The sequence below is a fragment of the Nicotiana sylvestris genome, chromosome 12 (genome assembly GCF_000393655.2).
Source record: "Nicotiana sylvestris chromosome 12, ASM39365v2, whole genome shotgun sequence".
NCBI classification, from domain to species: domain Eukaryota; kingdom Viridiplantae; phylum Streptophyta; class Magnoliopsida; order Solanales; family Solanaceae; genus Nicotiana; species Nicotiana sylvestris.
In genome coordinates this window covers 96,215,976-96,236,841 of record NC_091068.1, presented here as the reverse complement: position 1 = coordinate 96,236,841, position 20,866 = coordinate 96,215,976, and the positions used below count along the sequence as shown (strand labels likewise).

General features: G+C 37.7%; 1 protein-coding gene across 1 annotated transcript; it reads right to left on the bottom strand.

Moving 5' to 3' along the window:
- Positions 1 to 6,352: 6,352 nt before the first annotated feature.
- On the bottom strand, positions 6,353 to 15,805 carry LOC104227603 (tryptophan aminotransferase-related protein 4-like). The gene is made up of 7 exons (XM_070164094.1): positions 15,414 to 15,805; positions 15,026 to 15,062; positions 14,724 to 14,925; positions 14,469 to 14,509; positions 13,941 to 14,221; positions 7,451 to 7,654; positions 6,353 to 7,053 (listed from the first exon to the last, which is right to left on the bottom strand). The coding sequence occupies exons 1-7, from the start codon at positions 15,727 to 15,729 to the stop codon at positions 7,019 to 7,021; spliced, it is 1,116 nt and encodes a 371-aa protein (XP_070020195.1). The 5' UTR covers positions 15,730 to 15,805; the 3' UTR covers positions 6,353 to 7,018.
- Between the last annotated feature and the right edge of the window lie 5,061 nt (positions 15,806 to 20,866).

Genomic DNA, 20,866 nt, shown 5'->3' with positions numbered 1-20,866 from the left:
ACGTTAATATTATACATTTTTACTTTATCTTAATATAAGTTACGATTGTTATATAAAAATACAAAAAAAAATTGAATAAAATCGGCCGTGGCCCATTAGGCCCGGAACCGTTCCGGTTCAATTTAGCACCGACTTAGTCCGAAACCGGTAAACCCGATAAATTATAAACGATAACCAGACCATATCGAAACCGGCCGGTTTCCTTTTCCTCTAGCCCGTAACACCCATATTTGGTTACATATAAATATGGATATATGGACCATGATTTGACATGTACCGATTTAGCAACGAGACATTTGCATCTATACCCGCTTTTTGGGTCACGTTTTAACTTGTGCCCGCTTTGTAAAAAAAAATTGTTAGCGTACCCACTTTTTCGCGTAACTCCAGCATACGGGGCTGAAGTAGCAAAGACAATCACGCAAAACTTCAGCATTCCAGTAGATGGGCTGAAGTTTTTGTTTTTGTAACTGGCGACTCGAAAGTTGAAGTTTTTGTTTTTGTAACTGGCGAAGTTTTTGTTTTGTAACTGGCGAACTTCAGCTCTAGAGCTGAAGTTTTATTTTGTAACCGGCGAACTTCAGCTTGATCAATAGCCCTATCACGATCCCCATTCCAAATCCAAAGAATCCCAATATTGTGCTTATAAATCCCATCTCAAATTCTTCTGCAAGGAAACAGAACAGTCATTTTTGTTTTTACATTCCTACGTGTAATGAAAGCAAAGATCTTTAGAATAAGTTATCAGAACCACCAAATATTAGCAAACATGGGGTTTAAATTTTTGAGATTTAGAGGTACATGAAGATGAAATATATTATTAACATAATCAAGATTCAGAAGAAGAATAGCAATAAAAGAGTATTAAAGAAATGGCATTGAACAACGACCCATCGAAAAGTCTGTGTAAACCGCACAATATTAAGTGGCCTATCGGATTAAGGGCGAATATAATTTTAAGGGGGGGAAAAAGGACTGAAATTGTTTAAAAAATATATACAAATTAAAAAAAAATAGGTATACATTAAATGAGGACGAGCAAATAAGGCGCCCGTGTAATTTTTACTTTAGCAACGTGGTGCAATGATCTGTGTGGGCTCCACTCCATTTCTTACTAAATTATTGTGATGCAGGCTTATGGCTTGACTCCATTCCCAAAAGGTACCAAATAATGCCCAGTCACAATCAACGTGTCCGTTTACCAGGTTCATCAACAAGTCTTGTTACGTTTGTGCAAAATCTGTTGCCACCACTCAATCATTATCTTTCCTTTTTTATTTATTTTGATTGGGTGGATCCCACAATATAACGTCAACCTCAATTAATCGTTGGATGTGCAAACAATAAAAAGAAAAAGAAAAAGAAAAAACATTTAAAATGCTGACATAAGAGCCCTCATTTTCGCTTAGAAATTCAATAAAATAATGATAACTTACAGTAGACTAATTAAAACTTTTCTATGTGAACAATACGAAAATTTATCGATTACTCACTTTTACTTTACTGGATCTATGACCGAACTATATCTTTCCTTTACCACCTTTCGGCTTACATGAAAAAAAGCACTAGTTAGACCTGAGCCTATCAAAGTCCTTCTCCTTGCTAGGGAGCCTAAGGGACTTATCCTCATCTAGAGCTCCCAAGGATTAGCCCCATGGCGGGGCAGTTCAGACCTGAGCCTATCAAAGTCCTACAGAAGGAAAAATCGATAAGGAAGGGAAGACACGAAATGCAAATGAATTGTGCTGAAGCTCACCGCGAAATAAAGCCGACAAACTTCCTCGAAGGTCAAAGCACATCCCTGTTGGTCCACTCCCCTCGGCCTTGGAAAGAACCAACCTCGGTTGAAGCATGATCACTTGAAGGAACCACCACTCCAGAACCAAAAACTTCAGGTACAACAGGCTCGGGCGATGTTTTATCGTCGGAGACATGGACCCGTTTAGCCCCGTTAAAAGCTCCATCGCATTACGAGTGCGTATTTCATTTATTGCCATCGTCCCCTGGCTCAGAAGCCTACGACTATTCCCCCTCTCCGGAGGAGCACAGCCTCACCCCTGGGGGACCACTCGATACCTACAACGTCCGTATAAACACGACAGAAGAAGGAAGGCATTGCTACTAAGTTTGCTCTCGCCATAGGCAGAACTGGCAAAGCACGGGGCGCGCCGCCTAAGAGTATTGCTCCTTTTTTCAAATAAATAACACGGGTTCCTAAGGTATAATACCAGTGGCCAGCACCCAATCAAAGCGACTTGTCCATGCCCGGTCTCTGTCGTCCCCGGTAACAGCGATTGAGGGCGTGATCAACCGGCACCATGGAGTCAGTAGACCCCGATGACCCCGAAACCGGGGGAGCTTCCCCCCCAGCCAGATTAATCCCATCATTGCTGACATAGCAGTCGCAAGGTTGAAAGACTAAAAGGCGGAAAGATGTACAGACGTGTTGATACCAGAAACATGGCACGAAAAATGGAACTGCGCGAGACAGGGTAACCCCTGGGAATGCGGAAATAGCCTCATGTTATATATTGAAAGAGCGGCGACAATTCGAAGCCAACCGAAGACGCTAACCAATAGCACCACCTCTAGCCTCGAGGCAATACCCGGTCTCGAAGACCTTCGTCATAGTAAGGCGGCGCTCTAGAAAGCCAACAACGCATTCACCAACACAAGGGTGGCATGCAACTTCGAGGTTCTCCGTCAAAAGGAACCAATTTATGAAGAAATAAGCATTTTTTGAACGTCACCCACACGGACCGGGCTCCGGGTGTTGTCCAAGATGGTCTGAGTGAGAAGCGAGCCTCCGCTCAGGGACTGCTTCCAGGAAATCACAAGCATCCCCCATCCACGGGTCCCCGAGCAAATCTCTTCTCAAAGGTTATTATGAGGCCCAAAAACATTATCTTCATTTTCACGCGAAGTTAGGGTCTCGGCGGCCCGAGGTTATTGGCCTTATTCAGGTTCAGTCCGAGGAACCACAAAAGGCCTCGCGCAAAGCCGTTTCGATCAACCGAAGGCCGGAAGGAATACTCGCATCCGAGTTCAGTGTTAGCAACGACAAAACAGGATTGTGCATTCGGAGCTACCGCAAATACAAAGAAATACAACAAGTATCAAAGGCAAGAGTCAAGGAAATATCTTTATATTCATAAAATGTTCGCTTACAACGGCCCTCTGGGGGTCCTTACATATGATTACAAAAGCCCACAAGAGGATAATTACACGGAAACAAAGAAATTCAAGGGTATGCATACAACAAAAGTCTAAGAATCTAGCCTATTCCCAAAGTGCGGCATCTCTGGCATCATCTCCTCAGGCGTGCGACCTCAAAGACAATATCTTCCAAGTCCAATCCCCTTGGGAACCTCATCTCGACCCTCCCGGAATGGCATCTTCAAAAGGAAGGATATAGGAGAGGAAAGTGATGGAGCGGTGCATAATCCAAGTATCTCCCCAGGTCGGAGAAAATCGGTACTCTACTTCATCGCCCCGAGCTAACGAAGACAACAACAACAATAATAGCATCACAGCAGCACAACTTCGCCCGACCGAAGAAGGTTCGGGATTGGTCCATAGCGCGCATTACGTTGGCATAAGACCTTGAGGCCATGGGCCTCAAATATGGTGAGACGGCAAAGAACAAAAAAAAAGCAAGAAAGAAGGAAAGGATGGATATCGAAGGATGCTTGAATGAAAAACTGATCACAAGAAGCCCCATTTATAGGGGGAGGGCAAAGTAACCGACAGCGCCATTATCGCCCTCGAAAAGCGTAACAGTAGGCGCCATCAATACGTTCATGGAAGCTGAATCGACGGCAACATTATGACCCCTAAGAATGAGGAGTCACGACACATTGGACGACCCTGAAGAAGCGAAAGGGTGAAACGCCTCGGCACTTGTAAAAGGGGCTACACCATCAGCACGACGTCATTATGGGAGCCCGTGAAGTGGGGTGTCAAAATCATTTCTTGTCGCTTCTCTCTAAGAAACGCGGAGACTATCTGTGCACGGTGAAATCAGAGGACCAATTTCTCGTTGATAAATTGCTTCAGCAGGTCGTCTCGGAGGATCGGGACTCAAGCCGGCCACTTCCCTCAAGATCTGTCGATACCCAGCCAAGGATAACATCAACCGAAACCTCGACGAACACGGGAAGCCTCCGAAGAATGCATCCGGAGTCGATTGAGTCTACTTGGGCAGCCTAACATTGGCCTATGCATATGTCATGAAGCTAGTTATCCGTCCCATCCCATTTCCTTTATCACTCAACGTATCTTGTACTAAGTTTGGACTCCCCCCTTTTTATAAAAGGGGAGTCGCTAACACTCTGTAAGGCAGAGCACCAACTATTCTACATAAGATCAATAATATCTCTCTCTCTCTCTTTCTTCTCCCTAACTTGTTCGCTCTTACTCACTCGAGGCCCCTCTTAGCATTTATTGTCTTCATACTTGTTCTTTATTTATTGCTTGATATTAGCCATAAAGAGCCTTTTTTAATTATATTCTAACTGTTGTCCCTTCCCCGGTTGCCCCTAAAAGCTCGAGCTCGAGCCGGATATCGACCCCGAGGTCCTTCATCGGCCCGTCCGATCTCGGGCAGCAAGCCCCTCGGTTTGATTACTACCCCGTTTTAGTTCGTATCTCATCGTTAAAACTTCATACTATTAGCATCAACTGCTCTAACAACTAGCATAAAGATAGATCACGTATTTTTAGAATCTCATTTTACAAATTTAATTGTCATTACCATTTACACGGTAAACAGACATGAATTAAATAAACTAACAAATACCAAATCCTAGAAAACTTAGGAATATTAAGTTTATGTTTATATAGAGAGAGAGGAGAGGGGATCATTTGATAATTCATCATTTACCATATAGAGCTTTATTCTGCCTCTTTTCCTTTACAAAAGGCCTTGCAAAGAGTCAATGACGTTTCATATAATACAACCAAGATACCTGTTTGAAATAAGGGTAATCATATAATACGAATTGGTAAAGTTCAAGTCATGATTATTGGTTTAATTGAAATGGTAGAAAACTAGTTGCTCCGTCCATACTCTTTGACGGGATTTTTTCATCAATTTTTAACTATTGTTGTTGTACGAAAATTACATCTTTTTTCCATCCCCTATTAATAGGGCTTTTTTATTTGTAAATATGAAAATTATATCTTTTTTCCATCCCCTATTATGAGATTTACTGAGTATGTTATTGTTGTTGTATGAAAATTACATCTCAGTCATCAAAAAGCAAACATAATTAGCATTTTAAAGAAGGAATCACACCTTTATTATTAACAACATAAGTAAAATTAATATTCTCACTAGGGAATTATATCTTTTTTGTATACTAAAAATAAATTTGTACAAGTAAAATAATATCTTCAATAAGAAAATTCCACCGATCAGAATAAGAAAAATAAATAAAATCTTCAATGGACAAATTATACCTCATAAGTAAATGTAGAATTCGATAAACTACAAGTTCCAAAAAATTAAAATCATAAAATCTCATGTTTTTCTAGGCAATGCTTATTCATCAAAATTTATTAAGTAAAAGAGATTTAAATTGTATTTAACAGTTATAGAATAGCACAAACTTTTATTATAATAAAAAAAGAAACTATAAAAATTAAATTTGATTTAAATCCAAAATTTCCATCAAGATCCAAGTTTTCAGACTTTGAAAGAAAAAAAACTACTTAAAAGATTTGAGATTAAGAGAAATGCTTATTTTATGAAATTTTTAAATTTTGGAGGTCCTTTTTTGAGTGTTCTTGCTAGAGATCACAAATAAAATAATAGAATAGAGGAAAAAGATATAAAAATAATAATAGATAAATAGGAAATTGGGAGGTAGCAAAAAAGAAAAATGGCTGGGACAGAGGAAATAAAAAGCACGGCAAAAAGAAAAAGTTAGACAAGGTACAAGATAAATTCGAACTTGAATTTTACATGCGAGAAAAGCTTTCAAAAAGGTACCATGAAGTCAACCAGCCATGGTACCTTTTAGTCTAGCTTGCGACTGGAAGTGCCAGGATTAAATGTTTGACCTAGTTTAAGAATTTTTTTTACATAAATATATGATAATTTTACCAACTTAGTGGTGCCGTAACAACCCACCCTAAAGGGTGGATCCGCCCCTGCTTGCTAGAGATCACAGATAAAATAATAGAATAGAAGAAAAAATATAAAAAATAATAAACGACAAATAGAAAATTAGGAGGTAGCTAAAAAGGAAAATAACTAGGACAAAGAAAAATAATCATTAGTTTGATTATCACTTGTGTATTTATGGACCAAAAAAACTTATAAAGTGAACCGAATTAAAAGAAAAATTGATCAAACCGAACCAAATTAATTCAAAACTGAGTGAATCGGTCAAATGTACACTATTTCAACCTCCTTGACTAGTGATAAGTTTACATTGAATACAATGACACCCGTATCTATCAAATTTTGAATCCGCATCTGACCTTGAAAATTCTATCGAGTACCTATTACCTTTCACCGGCATAAGCAGGGATAACTCTGCCCATCAAATACCAGGAAGTGGATCACTTTTTAATAGTGAAATTGCTCTGCATAAAAGTCGAGCAAAGAAGAAAAGTTGCTACAAGCAAAGCAATAGCATTCCATGGACTGCTAAACAGTGATTTAGTTCAACAATCCAAAGAAGTAGAAAGATTGTAATTTAATGTCCTTCAAAGAATCAGTAGAGTTTGGCTTAAAGCAAATATTCTTTGCTTTGAGTTCTGTAACTGATCAAAATGAATGAACAGATCGATTTCTTCACATTATTTTCATCACCAGCTCTTCCTCTTAGTATAAGGATCACGTATTATTATAACAATAGTAGTAACAATTATTAATCGACAATCATTTAAAGTTTTATTAATTAAGTAATTAATTCACATTTCGGAATCCAAATTGAGTTGCTCTGTAATAGATTAAATAGTATTATAGCTCAAAGATCCAGATCGGGACAAGCATACCTAAAAGAGTTGATCACTGGTTGTTGATTGATGGCGATATACAATAACCTAAAATTTTAAAAATACACGTTAGTTAAGATTGAAAAGAAAAAAGAAACAGAGAAGTGGAAAAAACATGCAACTACTAAATTTCTAGGACAAATATTAGCAAAGTAGTTGAGACCACGAGGAGTATTATATTAGGAGTTATTATTCTATTGATTATAAAAGTTGTTTGCTTTTCTGTTTTTCAGATGAAATAAAATTGCTACGCAGACCTTGAATTGTCTTTCAAAATGGATTCTATTGTTTAGTTGAACTCGACGTCCAAATATTTTTTTTTAAAAATTAATATCAAAATTTTATCCCACACGTAGTTTGTTTTTATAAAGGAAATTAAATGAAAGTATAAAAGTCGATCATGTCAATATTTTGGGGATATTTATAGAGATAACTTGTGCAGTACCGTTCTCTTCTTCTTGAGAAATGAATTGTTCCAATCGAGAAATGAGCATATCAAAATCATGCTGACGCGTTACCAGACCGAGGCGAACATAAGTATGATCTGCAAAGAATCCGCTGCCCGGATGACCTCTGATGTTTGCTTCTTCCAAGAAGACATGTGTGCAGTTTTTATCTTCTTCCCTTTTGCACTTTACCCATGTGAATGCTGCAATCAACAACATTTCTATATTAGAACAACAAGCACGCGCGCGCACACATGCACAGAGCGGCATATATCAAATTGTGCACACACACACATGCACATGGTGGCATATACCGAATTGCACACACACGCACACACACATGGTGGCATATATCTATATTTGTATTATGTTTAAGTGATGTCGGATGCACCCATAGCAAAGGGCATCTCCGCAGCTTTAAGAATCACACGGAAGGCAATTTCAGAGTGATTATAATGTTGAGAAGTATGCATAGTGTAGAGGTTAGTTAGGAGGTTAGACGTTAGTTAGTGGACTAAATGTACAGCTGTCAACAGCTAATATATTTTTAGGTAGTTAGTGGTTAAGTGATATATGTATATACATGTCCAGTGCATGCAAATACAGATTCAATATTTCCAAACTCTGCTCTCTTACTTTCTTCTTCCCTCCTTTGTTCTATCTCTGTTCCTTCAATGGCTATTCCTCATTTAACATGGTACCAGAGCTCAGCTTAGTCGAATCCAGAATTAGTCTCATCTGCTTCAAATTGCAGCTGAAGATACGATCTCTTCTCCAAGCTAGGGTTTGCTGATTTTGAGCAAATTCAACAACTTTTCTGAACTTTTACAACAATTTGAGTGAGTAATTCTGTTCAATTTACAAATTTATGAAATTACTATGGCGATCAATGAAAATGAATCTACTTCGACCATTGTTACACCATCTACACCTGATACTCAGAACATTGACTTAGTTCACCACAATCACCCTTTATGTATTCATCCTTCTGATACTCAAGGTGCTGCTCTCATCTCGATTCAGCTTCGAGGATTTGAAAACTACTCTCATTGGAGTAGATCTATGAAAATTGTGTTGCATGGCAAAAACAAGTTAGGTTTTGTGCTAGAAACCTGTAGGAAGGAGCTTTATGATCCGAGTCTTCATGAACTTTGGAATCGATATAATGCTATTGTTTTAGAATGGATAATGAACACTGTAGCTCTAAATTTACTGAGTATTGTGATCTATGCATCTAATGCCCACAAAGTCTGGGAAGATCTTCGTGAAAGATTTGATAAAGTGAATACTGCTAGATCATTTTATCTTCACAAGGAGATTACAAAAATTACTCAAAATTTGCTAACTGTATCTTAATATTTCTCAAAACTTAGAGTTTTATGGGATGAGTATGAAGCCTTAGCTTCTCCTCCTTCATGTGGATGTCCTGAATCCAAGCAGCATGCAGAACATTACTAACTACAGAAATTGTATTAGTTTTTGACTGGTCTAAATGACTCTTTTGATAATGCTAAAGAACAGATCCTTATGGTTCGACCTCTTCCAAATGTCAACCAGGCCTATGCTATGGTAGTTAATGTTGAGAGTCAAAGGAGAAACAATGCAGCTCTAAGTGTTGGCATTGGTGATTCAGCAGCACTAATGAGTAAGGCTAGCTCTGGGAATAGAAATAGTAGTTTCAAACCTAAAAATAATCTTGGAAGGCCTACACTACAATGTGACTACTGTCACTTGAAAGGTCATACCAAGGACACTTACTATAAGCTCCATGGATACCCTATTGATTTCAAGGCCAAGAGAAGAGGTTATTCAGGTCCTCAGGTGAACAATGCATTTACTGCTAGAGGATTTCAATCTTCTGATCTTCCTCAACCTACTCCTCAATTTTTCTCCCCAGCTTGAGTGCTTACTCAAGAACAATATGATCAGATCCTGCATATGTTGAACAAAGGAAAGCAAGTAGAATTAGCGGCAAATGCAGCAACTATGAACAACACAAGTACTATAAAAGCCTTCATGTCTCATATAGTCAATGGTAACTGGATAGTAGACATAGGGGCATCCAATCATATGATACATAATTCCAAGTTACTAAGTGAAATCAAGGATCTGACTAGTATAGACCATAACAATGTTCATCTTCCTAATGGTGAGCAGATTACTATCAGTCATACTGGAGTTTCCACAATCTTCAAAACTAAATCATTACTGAATGTATTATGCATTCCAGACTTCAAATACAACTTGCTTTCAGTCTCAAAGCTTACAAAGGAGTTGAGATGTCTTCTTGTATTTTTTCCTGATTTCTGGGGATATCTTGAGTAGGAAGGTAATGGGGATTGGTAAGGAAGAGTGTTGACTCTAAATCCTGAAGCCAGATATCCCTGAAGACTTAGTGCAGCTGTAGAATACAAAGAAAAGTACCTATCTAACATCTTCTGTAAATACAATCTCTAGTTCTCTAGTAACAATAAGGCAGTCCATCCTAAGTCTACTGGGAATTATATTGTATCTTTGTAGCATAAGAGACTAGGACATGCACCTCTAAAAGTTCTACAAAAGATTAGTAGTTTACCTCACATTCCTATGCAAGACCATCATTGTACAGTGTGTCCTATAGCTAAGCAATCTAGATTGTCATTTCCTCACAGCATTTCTTGTTCTACTCTTGCTTTTGAACTTGTGCATGCTGATGTCTGGGGCCCATACAGGGTTCCAACTCATGATGGTAAGAGATACTTTATGACATTGGTGGATGATTTCTCTAAGTACACATGGATCTTCTTAATTAACACAAAAGCAGAATCTGTTGTTATGCTGAAAATGTTTTTAACACTAGTTCAGACTCAATTTGATAACAAAGTTAAGTGTCTCAGGTCTGACAATGGTACTGAGTTCTTCAATGAGCAGGTCAATAGTCTCTTGGTGTTGCATGGAATTATTCACCAGAGTTTCTGTGTATATACACCTCAGTAGAATGGTACAGTTGAAAGAAAACACAGGTCTATTCTTAACATAGCAAGAGCCTTGAGGTTTCAAGCATTTGTTCCACTCTAGTTCTGGGGTAAGTATGTCTCCACAACAGTCTATCTTCTGAATAAATTGCCTACTGTCTTGTTGAAGGTAGCATCTCCCTTTGAGAAACTCTAAAACAAGGTTCCATCTCTCCAGCACTTGAGGGTCTTTGGTAGTCTGTGCTATGCCACTTGTACTAGCAAAGCAGATGAATTTAGCCCCAGGGCCATTCCTGATGTTCATCTTGGCTACTCTTCTGTGCAAAAGGGATACATTTTATATGGTCTTCACTCAAAACTATTCTTTGTGAGCAGGGACATTGTCTTCAAGGAGGATTTTTTCCTTTTAAGCATTTTATCTCTGGTTCTTCTCCTTTATTTCCCATTTCGGATCTTTTAGAAGCTGATTGCTCTTCTCTTCAGTGCATTCTCCTCCTAGAACTCCTACAACCGATTCCCCTTCTTCTGTTTCTAATTAATCAGTTGATCTTACTCTGCTAGTTTCTAATCTTCAGTCCTTCTCCTGTTGCTGCTCCACCTCCTATTAGGAAATCCTCTAGGACCTCTATTCCTCTTATATTGTTAAAAGACTATGATGTACCCTCCAAAGGAGCAGTCTGCAATTATTCCATTTTCCAGTATGTTTGTTATGACAAGCTGTCTCCTGCCTATCAGGCTTGTATTGCTGCATACTCAGTTGTGTCTGAGCCTACCTCCTATGCTAAGGCTAGTACTGATCTTAAGTGGATAGAAGACATGCAGGCTGAGATTGCTGCCCTTGAGGAGAATCAGGCATGGTCCATTGTTGACCTGCCTTCTAGCAAGACTCCTATTAGTTGCAACTGGGTTTTCAAGGTCAAATACAAGTCCACTACGGAGGTGGAAAGATATAAGGCTCGACTGATTGCTAAGAGGTATAGTCAGCTTGAAGGCCTGGATTATAAAAAGACTTTCTCTCTTGTGGCCAAAATGGTGACAGTGAGATCTGTGGTAGCTTTGGTTACAACATCTGGCTGGTTTATTTTTCAAATGGATGTGCACAATGCATTTCTTCAAGGAGATCTCCTTGAAGAGGTCTATATGCAGATCCCAGATGGCTTTGCCAACCAGGGGGAGTGTCATCATAAAGTATGCAGATTGCATAAGTCCTTGTATAGACTCAAGCAGGCTCCTAGACAGTGGAACCTGAAGTTGACTTCTGCTCTGAAGGATATGGGATTTGTATAGTCTCATTATGATTACTCTCATTTCACACAAAGGGTAGGTGGTGATCTGATAGTAATCCTGGTATATGTTGATGACCTACTGGTTACTAGGAACAATGTGGAGCTTATACGTCAAATAAGGATATATTTGCAAGCTAAGTTCAAAATGAAGGACTTTGGAGAATTAAAAATTTTTCTGGAAATTGAGTTCTCCAGATCTAAAGAAGGAATTCTTATGAATCAAAGGAAATATACTCTTGAGTTAGTGTCTGAGCTGGGATTAGCTGGTGGAAAGCCTGTTGCTACACCTCTTGAGTTCAATCATAAATTCACCTCAGTAGCATTTGATGAATTCATGAAAAATGGAAAAGCCTCTACAGATGCACAACTTGAGGACCCAGGTAGCTATCAAAGATTGGTAGGCAAACTGATATACCATACTATGACAAGGCCAAACATTGCCTTTGTTGTTTAAGTACTGAGCCAACACATACATGCTCCTAAGTAGTCACATATGGAAGCAACTATACGAGTGGTCAAGTATGTCAAGGGAATTGCAGGATTGGATTGTTTATGCCAGCAAAAGGTAACAAGGAACTGGTTCCCTATTGTGATTCAGATTGGGGTTCATGTGTGGAAACAAAGAAGTCTATTACTGGTTATATAGTTAAGTTTGATAAAGCTTTAATTTCTTGAAAGTCCAAGAAGCAAAGCACAGTTTCTAGGAGCTCTGCTGAATCAGAATTCAGGAGCATGGCAGCTACTGTTGCTGAAGTCACTTGGCTAGTTGGTTTGTTTGGAGAACTATGAGTTGCAATGAACACCCTCGTACAGTTGTTCTGTGATAGCAAAGCTGCTATACAGATTGCAGCACACCCCATATTTCATGAAGGACAAAACACTTTGACATTGATTGTCATTTTGTAAGGGAAAAAATTTAGGGTGGTCAAATTCAGACTCAACATATCGGGACTAAGGTACAGCCTGCTGATCTGCTTACCAAGAGTCTATGCAAATCACAACATGAGTATTTGATTAGCAAGCTGGGAATGAAGGACCTCTTTCATCCCTCAGCTTGAGAGGGAGCGTTGAGAAGTATGCATAGTGTAGAGGTTAGTTAGGAGTTTAGAAGTTAGTTAGTGGACTAAATGTACAGATGTCAACAACTAATATATTGTTAGGTAGTTAGTGGTTAAGTGATGTATGTATGTATATATATATATATACATATATATACATGTATATATATATATATGTACAGTGCATGCAAATACAAATTCGATATTTCCAAACTCTGCTCTCTTACTTTCTTCTTCCCTCCTCTGTTCTATCTCTGTTCCTTCAATGGCTATGCCTCATTTAACATATAATTATAATGTTAAACTATGAGACGTTGGTAAGTTAAGTTCTGGGGCCCTAATCAACTTCGGTATCTTAAAAATACAGTTTTCCTTTTCAAGAATTTGGAAGCATTTGGTCAAGTAATTTGATAGGGTTCAGTTTTGTCATGTAAAAGTTTAAAATATAATACAAAGGAATCCTTTCGTGAGTCATGTGTTAGGTTGTGATAAAATAGAATAACAGATAGCATGGGAGGTAGTGCAGTAAATATTAAATAGTGAGAATGATATCTGCATCATTACCAATAAGGATTGTGATAGATCTAGTGATAAGTATTTTACTATCCTTAATCATAAGTCCAGAGTTCATATAAAATCGATTTTATTAGGGAACACTTTAACCTTCAATGTGGGACTTTTCGACGCGAATAAATTGAGTTAGGTTCCAATATGAATACCGAACATCAAGTGAAAAATAAAAAAAGAAAATGATATACGCGCACGCACCATTTGAGTTACTGCTCTTAATTGCTTTTATTCTTCCGTTCCATTTTATAGTTTAAGTTTTTTTTGTTAGTTTCAAAAAGATCGACACCTTTATATATATATATATTTTTTAATTTAAATTCTATCTTTTCATTTTTCTTTTAATGAGACTCTCTTATACCATATAGTAGGAGGCATGTCATAAGACCACAAAATTTGAAGAGTACTTTTAATATGTTATAGTAAATATTTAGTTTATGTATCAAAAGTTTTTAAAGAGTTCTTTTAATGTGTTACAGTACATATTTAGTTTATATATCAAAAGTTTTTATTCCTTTCTTACGTTCAATATCCAATCAATCATCACCATATAAAATAAAACGAAAGGAGCGTCAGAAAATGAGTTCACTAGTAGACGAATAAGAAGATGAGAAGAAATATCACCTGGAGATGGTTCTCTTGCTCGGTTAAGAAATGTGCAATACTGAGTTGGAATATGTTGAATGCTGAAACGTTTAGAAAAGGAGAAGATGTGACTAATTTTTTCCCAGCGATCCCTCAAGATTTCATGTGCAAAATTGAAGAATTTCTTGCCATCTCCTTCAGTAACAACTCCCAGAATAGTTAAAGCTCCCAATAGGGTATCTTTAGACATCTCCATATCAGCCTGATGAATATACTCCTTCGTTCTATTATACACATTCACGTCCTTCACAACAGCCCACCTACACAAATTCATGTGGATCAGAGGCAGCGGATCTGAAATTTTAATTCTATGGATTCATCAAGTTATTGGTTCATAGTTCAAATATAACAATTTCAGTAAATTTTACGCAAATATATCAAGGTCTAGACAAAAAATTATGCGTTCAAATGAACTCCTCACATCTATATGGCTGGATCCGCCCTTGATGTGGATTATTTGTAAAAATTTATTCTATGTTGCTTCTATTGTATTCTATTAATTATTACTCCATCTGTTTCAATTTAGATGACACACTTTCTTTATTAATCTGTTCCAAAAAGAAAGATATATTTCTATAATTGGAAATAATTCAACTATAAACTTTTTATTTTACTCATTGTACTTTTAATGAGAAGTTTTTCTAACCACACAAATGTCATGGCCCCACAAACCTTTTATCCCTTAAGCTTTTAAGACCACAAGTTTCAAAAGTCTCCCTTTTTTTCTCTTAAATTCCATGCCGAGTCTATTTACCTCATCTATTTACCAATAGCGATGTATCTTCCATCTGTAATTGCGTTATTTGCAACTGAATGTAACTTCCTTATGGTTTTCTCGAGTTCCTGGGAAAGGTGAGAGGTTGGATCAGGAAAGGAATAAGCCATTCTATGCCAACCTGCTATCACTACTGCACTGCTTTCTGCATTTTCCATCCAGAATGGCTCATAGAATAGGGGATCCCAACTACATTAATGAGTTAAAAAGATTTGTTACTATTGGTAGCGTCGAAACCAGAATTTTTATTAGAGGGATTCAAAATACAAAAAAAAAAGTAAAAGTCTACCTATATCCTAGCCTCTTCGGACCCCACTGGGTTGTTGCTGTTATTGTACAAAGAAGTCAACGGGATTCAACATAACAATAACAACGACAATAACATACCAAGTGCAATGACTGCAATATCAGACAGTAAGGTCTGGGAAGGGTAATGTGTACGCAGGCCTTACCTCTATCTTATGAGGGGAGAGAGGTTGTTTCCATTAGACTCTCGGCTCAAAAGCTGGGATTCAATATATACTATACATCAATAAAAGATAATTTTGGCCTAGTATATTTTCCTGCGAAGGGGGTTCGGATGAATTTCCTTCCGCACCCCTAGCTCCCCCTATGCTTATTACAAAGAAATCTAAATAAGAAAGGTAAGTGTAATATCGTAAACCATAAGGGAGGTCAGTCGAAAGCATTAGCAGAACAGTTGGGGATAAGTAAAGAGCAATCAGGTCCAGCATAACAAGTATAACATTCACAAGTAGGAATTCCACCTACAACAAGGCCATCAAGATAGGCTTTTCCATGGCCTGAGCATGAAATTGAGGCTACTGCTTCTGCTTCCTCTGCTGCTCTCTGGCTCCAACTCAGCTTCTTCTTCTCCTGCTCGCTGCATTTGCTCTTTGACTCCAACTCTTTAATAAAAAAGAAAATATTCATCATCAACAATATTAAAACCAAGAGATACATAACATAGTTACACCTCTGAATCTTTGCCATATCTCCGTTTTGGGTTTCCTTTCTTCTTTGAAATGTTTGTGACTCTCTGTAGCAAAAGAGTAGTATATTTGTTGGGAAAGAATGTCCCACATGGAAACATTAATATCCACAATATTAATATCAACGGTAACTAACAAGAATACGACAGTAAACACAACGTGGAAAATGTAATATATGAGTGGTACAACATAATATTAGCATTATAGTGACAAATTTTCCACTCGCAAAAGACTACTACACAAAGTCTGGAGAGACTATTACACATTAAAAAATAACAACTCTGTCATGAATAGTTTGTACATTGGATACGACTTTGGATATTACATTGGATGCTACATTGGATGCCCATGTTGTGAATAACTTAAAGATTAAATTTCCTACTTTATGTCCATCATCTTTACTTTTTATGCCTATAAAAGGCCATGTAATTGCAATAGAAAAATACACCAAAGTGAAAGAATAAAACACTTCTCCCTTCTAACTATCTCTTCTTATTTACATTTTACTGCATTACTTTTATTTTATAACACGTTATCAGCACGAAGCTCTAATTTTATTCTTAACTCCCGCTAAGTTGAGCCATATTTTATTAAGGTATGTATCATTATAATCATCTTATTTATGGCAGTACATATCATATGCTCACTGTTTGCAGATTACTTGTGCGCTTGGGCATCTTAAATAGTTTAAGTACATTGCAGTGATTAAATAACTATTTCCTTCCGTGCTCAACTCTTAGAGGACCTCAAAGTCATCAAACTAGCTATGCACTAATGTCATGGACTCCCTGGATCAAAACATATCTTTAAGGCATTTTGAAGAACTGTGAGAAATGAATTGACAAAGCAATAATTTTTTAATTACTTTATATTTATTGGAACATATAAATAATGTTAGTCACGTTCAATTCTATTAACACATATATATCAATAATATAAAGTGAAATGAAACAAGTATGTAATTTCTACTTTATGGCAAGAATAAAATGAAATAGTAGATTGTTAACATGATATAGCTCTATTTTCATTTCTTTTACCTTAATCGTTTTGTTTTCATTAATTGTTTATTATTATAATTATTTCTCTAACTTATTCATCTTTTATGATAGTTTTCACTATGTCAAATTTATCAAAACTTGAATTTGTGGCACTTGACATCACCGGAAGGAACTATTTATCATGGGTTCTTGATGCTGAAATTCACCTTGACGCTAAAGGTCTTGGAAATACTATTATACAAGGAAATGAAGCATCAAATCAGGATAAAGTGAAGGCCATGATTTTCCTTCGTCATCATCTACATGAAGGGTTAAAAACTGAATATTTAACCGTAAAAGATCCACTTGAATTATGGATTAATTTGAAGGATCGATATGACCACCTAAAACTTACGGTATTACCGAAAGCTCGGTATGAGTGGATACATTTAAGGTTGCAAGACTTTAAAACCGTAAGTGAGTATAATTCTGCTATCTTTAAAGTAAGTTCTCTATTAAAATTATGTGGAGACACTATCACAGATGAGGACTTATTGGAAAAAATATTTTCTACTTTTCACGCTTCAAATGTGGTGCTACAACAACAATACCGTGAAAAAGGTTTTAAGAAATATTCTGAGTTAATCACATGCCTACTTGTGGCTGAACAGAATAATACTCTATTAATGAAAAATCATGAAGCTCATCCCACCGGGTCAGCTCCATTTCCGGAAGTAAATGTTGTAGCAACATATGATAAGTTTGAAAGAAAACAAAATAATTATCGTGGTCGTGGACATGGTCGTAAACGTGGACGTGGCAGGGGGCGAAACAATTATCGTCATTATGGTGAAAATAAATTGGAGAACAATAAGGGTTCTCAAATTAATCATTCAAAAGGTAAAGCTAGTATGTGTCACCGATGTGGTATGAAAGGTCATTGGGCACGCATTTGTCGTACGCCAGAACATTTTGTCAAACTTTATCAAGCCTCCCTCAAGAAAAAAGAAAATAATGTGGAGGCACACTTGACCTTTCAAAATAATGATGATGAAGCAGGTCCCTCAAATAAATATGATTCTAAGGCACATCTTGCATATAAAGATGATGATTTTGAAGGCCTAACAAATATTACTCATTTAGAAGTTGGAGACTTCTTTGAGGATATTGACTGAAGAACTAATCATCTTACTGGGGAATGAAGCTATAAAAGTTGTTATTTTTATGTTTGCAACTAGTTTATTTTTCTTGAGTGTATTTTCCTAATGCATCATGTGTTGCTAGTTTCTACATTCCTAATGTATTTCTTAATGTTTTTTTTCCGCTTGTCTTTCATATTTCTTATGATGTATTATTTGTTTTTTTTATGAAGAATATGAAAATTCCCCAGTCTTCAGTTGGACTCAAGATTAATAAAGATGATATATGTCTTCTGGATAGTGCTACAACACACACTATTTTAAAAGATAAGAGATATTTCTCTTATTTGGTAATGAAAGAAGCGAATGTTAATACAATATCCGGTAGTACAAGATTAATTGAAGGTTCTGGAAGAGCCAATTTATTACTACCAGGAGGAACAAATTTGGCTATTGATGAAGCACTATATTGTAGTAAATCTCAAAGAAACTTATTAAGTTTCAAAGATATTCGCCAAAATGGCTATCATATTGAGACTACAAATGATGAAAAGATTGAATATCTTTATATTACTACAATAATGTCCGGTAAGAAATATGTGCTTGAAATGTTACCTGCTCTTTCCTCCGGCTTATACTACACAAGTATTAGCAGGATTGAAACACATGCCATAGTAAACGAGAAGTTTACTAATCAAGATAATTTTATTATTTGGCATGACCGGTTGGGCCATCCTGGTTCTAATATGATGCGTAAAATAATTGAGAATTCACATGGACATGCAATGAAGAATCAGAAGATTCTTCAATTTAAGGAATTCTCTTGTGCTGCGTGTTCTCAAGGAAAATTAATTATTAGACCATCAACTATTAAAGTTAGGATGGAATCCCCTGCATTTCTGGAACGTATACAGGGTGATATATGTGGGCCCATTCACCCTCCATGTGGACCATTCAAATATTATATGGTTTTGGTAGATGCATCTACAAGATGGTCACATGTGTGCTTACTATCAACTCGCAATATGGCATTTGCGAGATTGTTGGCTCAAATAATAAAGCTAAGAGCACAATTTCCAGATTATGCAATTAAGACAATTCGTCTTGATAATGCTGGTGAGTTTACATCCCAAGCCTTTAATGATTATTGTATTTCAACTGGGATAACAATTGAGCATCCGGTTGCTCATGTTCATACACAAAATGGTCTAGCAGAATCATTGATCAAACGCCTCCAATTAATTGCTAGACCAATGCTTATGAGAACAAAACTTCCCATTTCAGTATGGGGTCATGCTATTTTGCACGCAGCAGCACTTGTGCGGATAAGGCCCACAAGTTATCATAAAGTCTCCCCATTGCAATTGGCTTTTGGTCAGGAGCCAAATATTTCCCATCTTAGGATCTTTGGTTGTGCGATATATGTTCCAATTGCTCCACCACAACGCACAAAGATGGGTCCTCAAAGAAGGTTGGGGATATATGTTGGATATGAATGTCACGACCCAAATTCCCCCCCCCCATCGGGAGTCGTGATGGCGCCTACTGTCGGAGCTAGGCTCCACCTCTGGGACTGCCGCACGGGGCTGAGCTCTGCCCCGGCCTCGGCCTCGCCCTCTGCCCCTAACAGGAGCTACTTCTGGGGATCGGGCTGCTGCGCGGAAGAAGAGGAAGCACGTGTTCTCGCCATCTGTGAAAGAACAAAGTGGAAAGAAAATCAGTACTTGAGAAACAGAATCGCACGACAAGAATGAACAAGGTGAAGTTTTCCTAACTCGGTAGCCTCTGCGGGATAAATAAAGACGTCTCCGTACCGATCCCTCAGACTCTACTGAGCTTGTCCATGAGTTGTGAGACCTAAGTAACCTAGCGCTCTGATACCAACTTGTCACGACCCAAATTCCCCCCCCCCCATCGGGAGTCGTGATGGCGCCTACTGTCGGAGCTAGGCAAGCCAACCTTAACATACCTTTTTAACTAATTTTCAACAAGATAATAATAAAACAATAAATTCAAGCGGAAGTCTTAATTTAATAATAAATGAACGAAAATGCAGAAAAAAAATTAACATCATCCTCTACCCAAGATCTAGTGTCACAATACTCACGGGCTACTATAAGATACTACAAATAAGAGTTTGAAAGAAAATACATAAGGAGTCTGTTTCGATACAATGAAAACAAACAGGAATGAAATAGATGAGACTCAGGGCCCACGCACGCCAGCGAACTACCTAGGAGTCTCTGGACTGAAGGCACACTCCCAATCTACTGCTACTGCGGTCCGTAAGCTACTCCCGAATCTGTGCACAAAAAGGGCACAGAAGTGTAGCATCAGCACAACCGACCCCATGTGCTGGTAAGTGCCTGGCCTAACCCCGGCGAGGTAGTGACGAGGCTAGACCGGACCTACCACAATTAACCTGTACAGATATATGTGCAACAACAGAAAGATATACAGAATTTAAACAGATAATAGGAAGGGGACATGCTGTAGGGTGTAACCATTTGGATATAAGACCAACGAATAGAGAGATGGAAACTGAATAATTAACATCTATGAAAGAGAGCAAGTGAATCAACAACTGCATGGCACCAACCTTCGTGCTTTTACTCTTAATTCTCATCAAAACTGTCAAATATAGTGCACGGCATCACCCTTCGTGCTTTTCCTCACATAACTCTCACATCAAGGCACAGAATGACCCTTCGTGCTCAAATAATTAGAGACATGGCACGGAAAGACCCTTCGTGCATAATTATCAAAACATGGCACAGAAAGACCCTTCGTGCATAATTATCAAAACATGGCACGGAAAGACCCTTCGTGCATAATTATCAAAACATGGCACGGAAAGACCCTTCGTGTATAATCGCTCTTCCTCACCCAATCAACAGTCACAACCAATCGGGGAAGGGAATATACAACAAGATTAAACATCCCGGCAAGGGAGAACAAATCAACAAAAGTCCCGGCAAGGAAAAAAAATACCACACTTCCTTCTTTAACTCATCTGCTTCTC

Excerpts from the sequence above, each read along its gene's own strand:
- LOC104227603 (XM_070164094.1), bottom strand. The coding sequence starts at position 15,729 with ATGGCAAAGATTCAGAGGTGTAACTATGTTATGTATCTCTTGGTTTTA. Across the intron at positions 15,063-15,413 it reads TTCTGCTAATGCTTTCGACT|CAACAACCCAGTGGGGTCCG; the intron begins GACCTCCCTTAT and ends GTACAATAACAG. Across the intron at positions 14,926-15,025 it reads CCGAAGAGGCTAGGATATAG|TTGGGATCCCCTATTCTATG; the intron begins GTAGACTTTTAC and ends TCATTAATGTAG.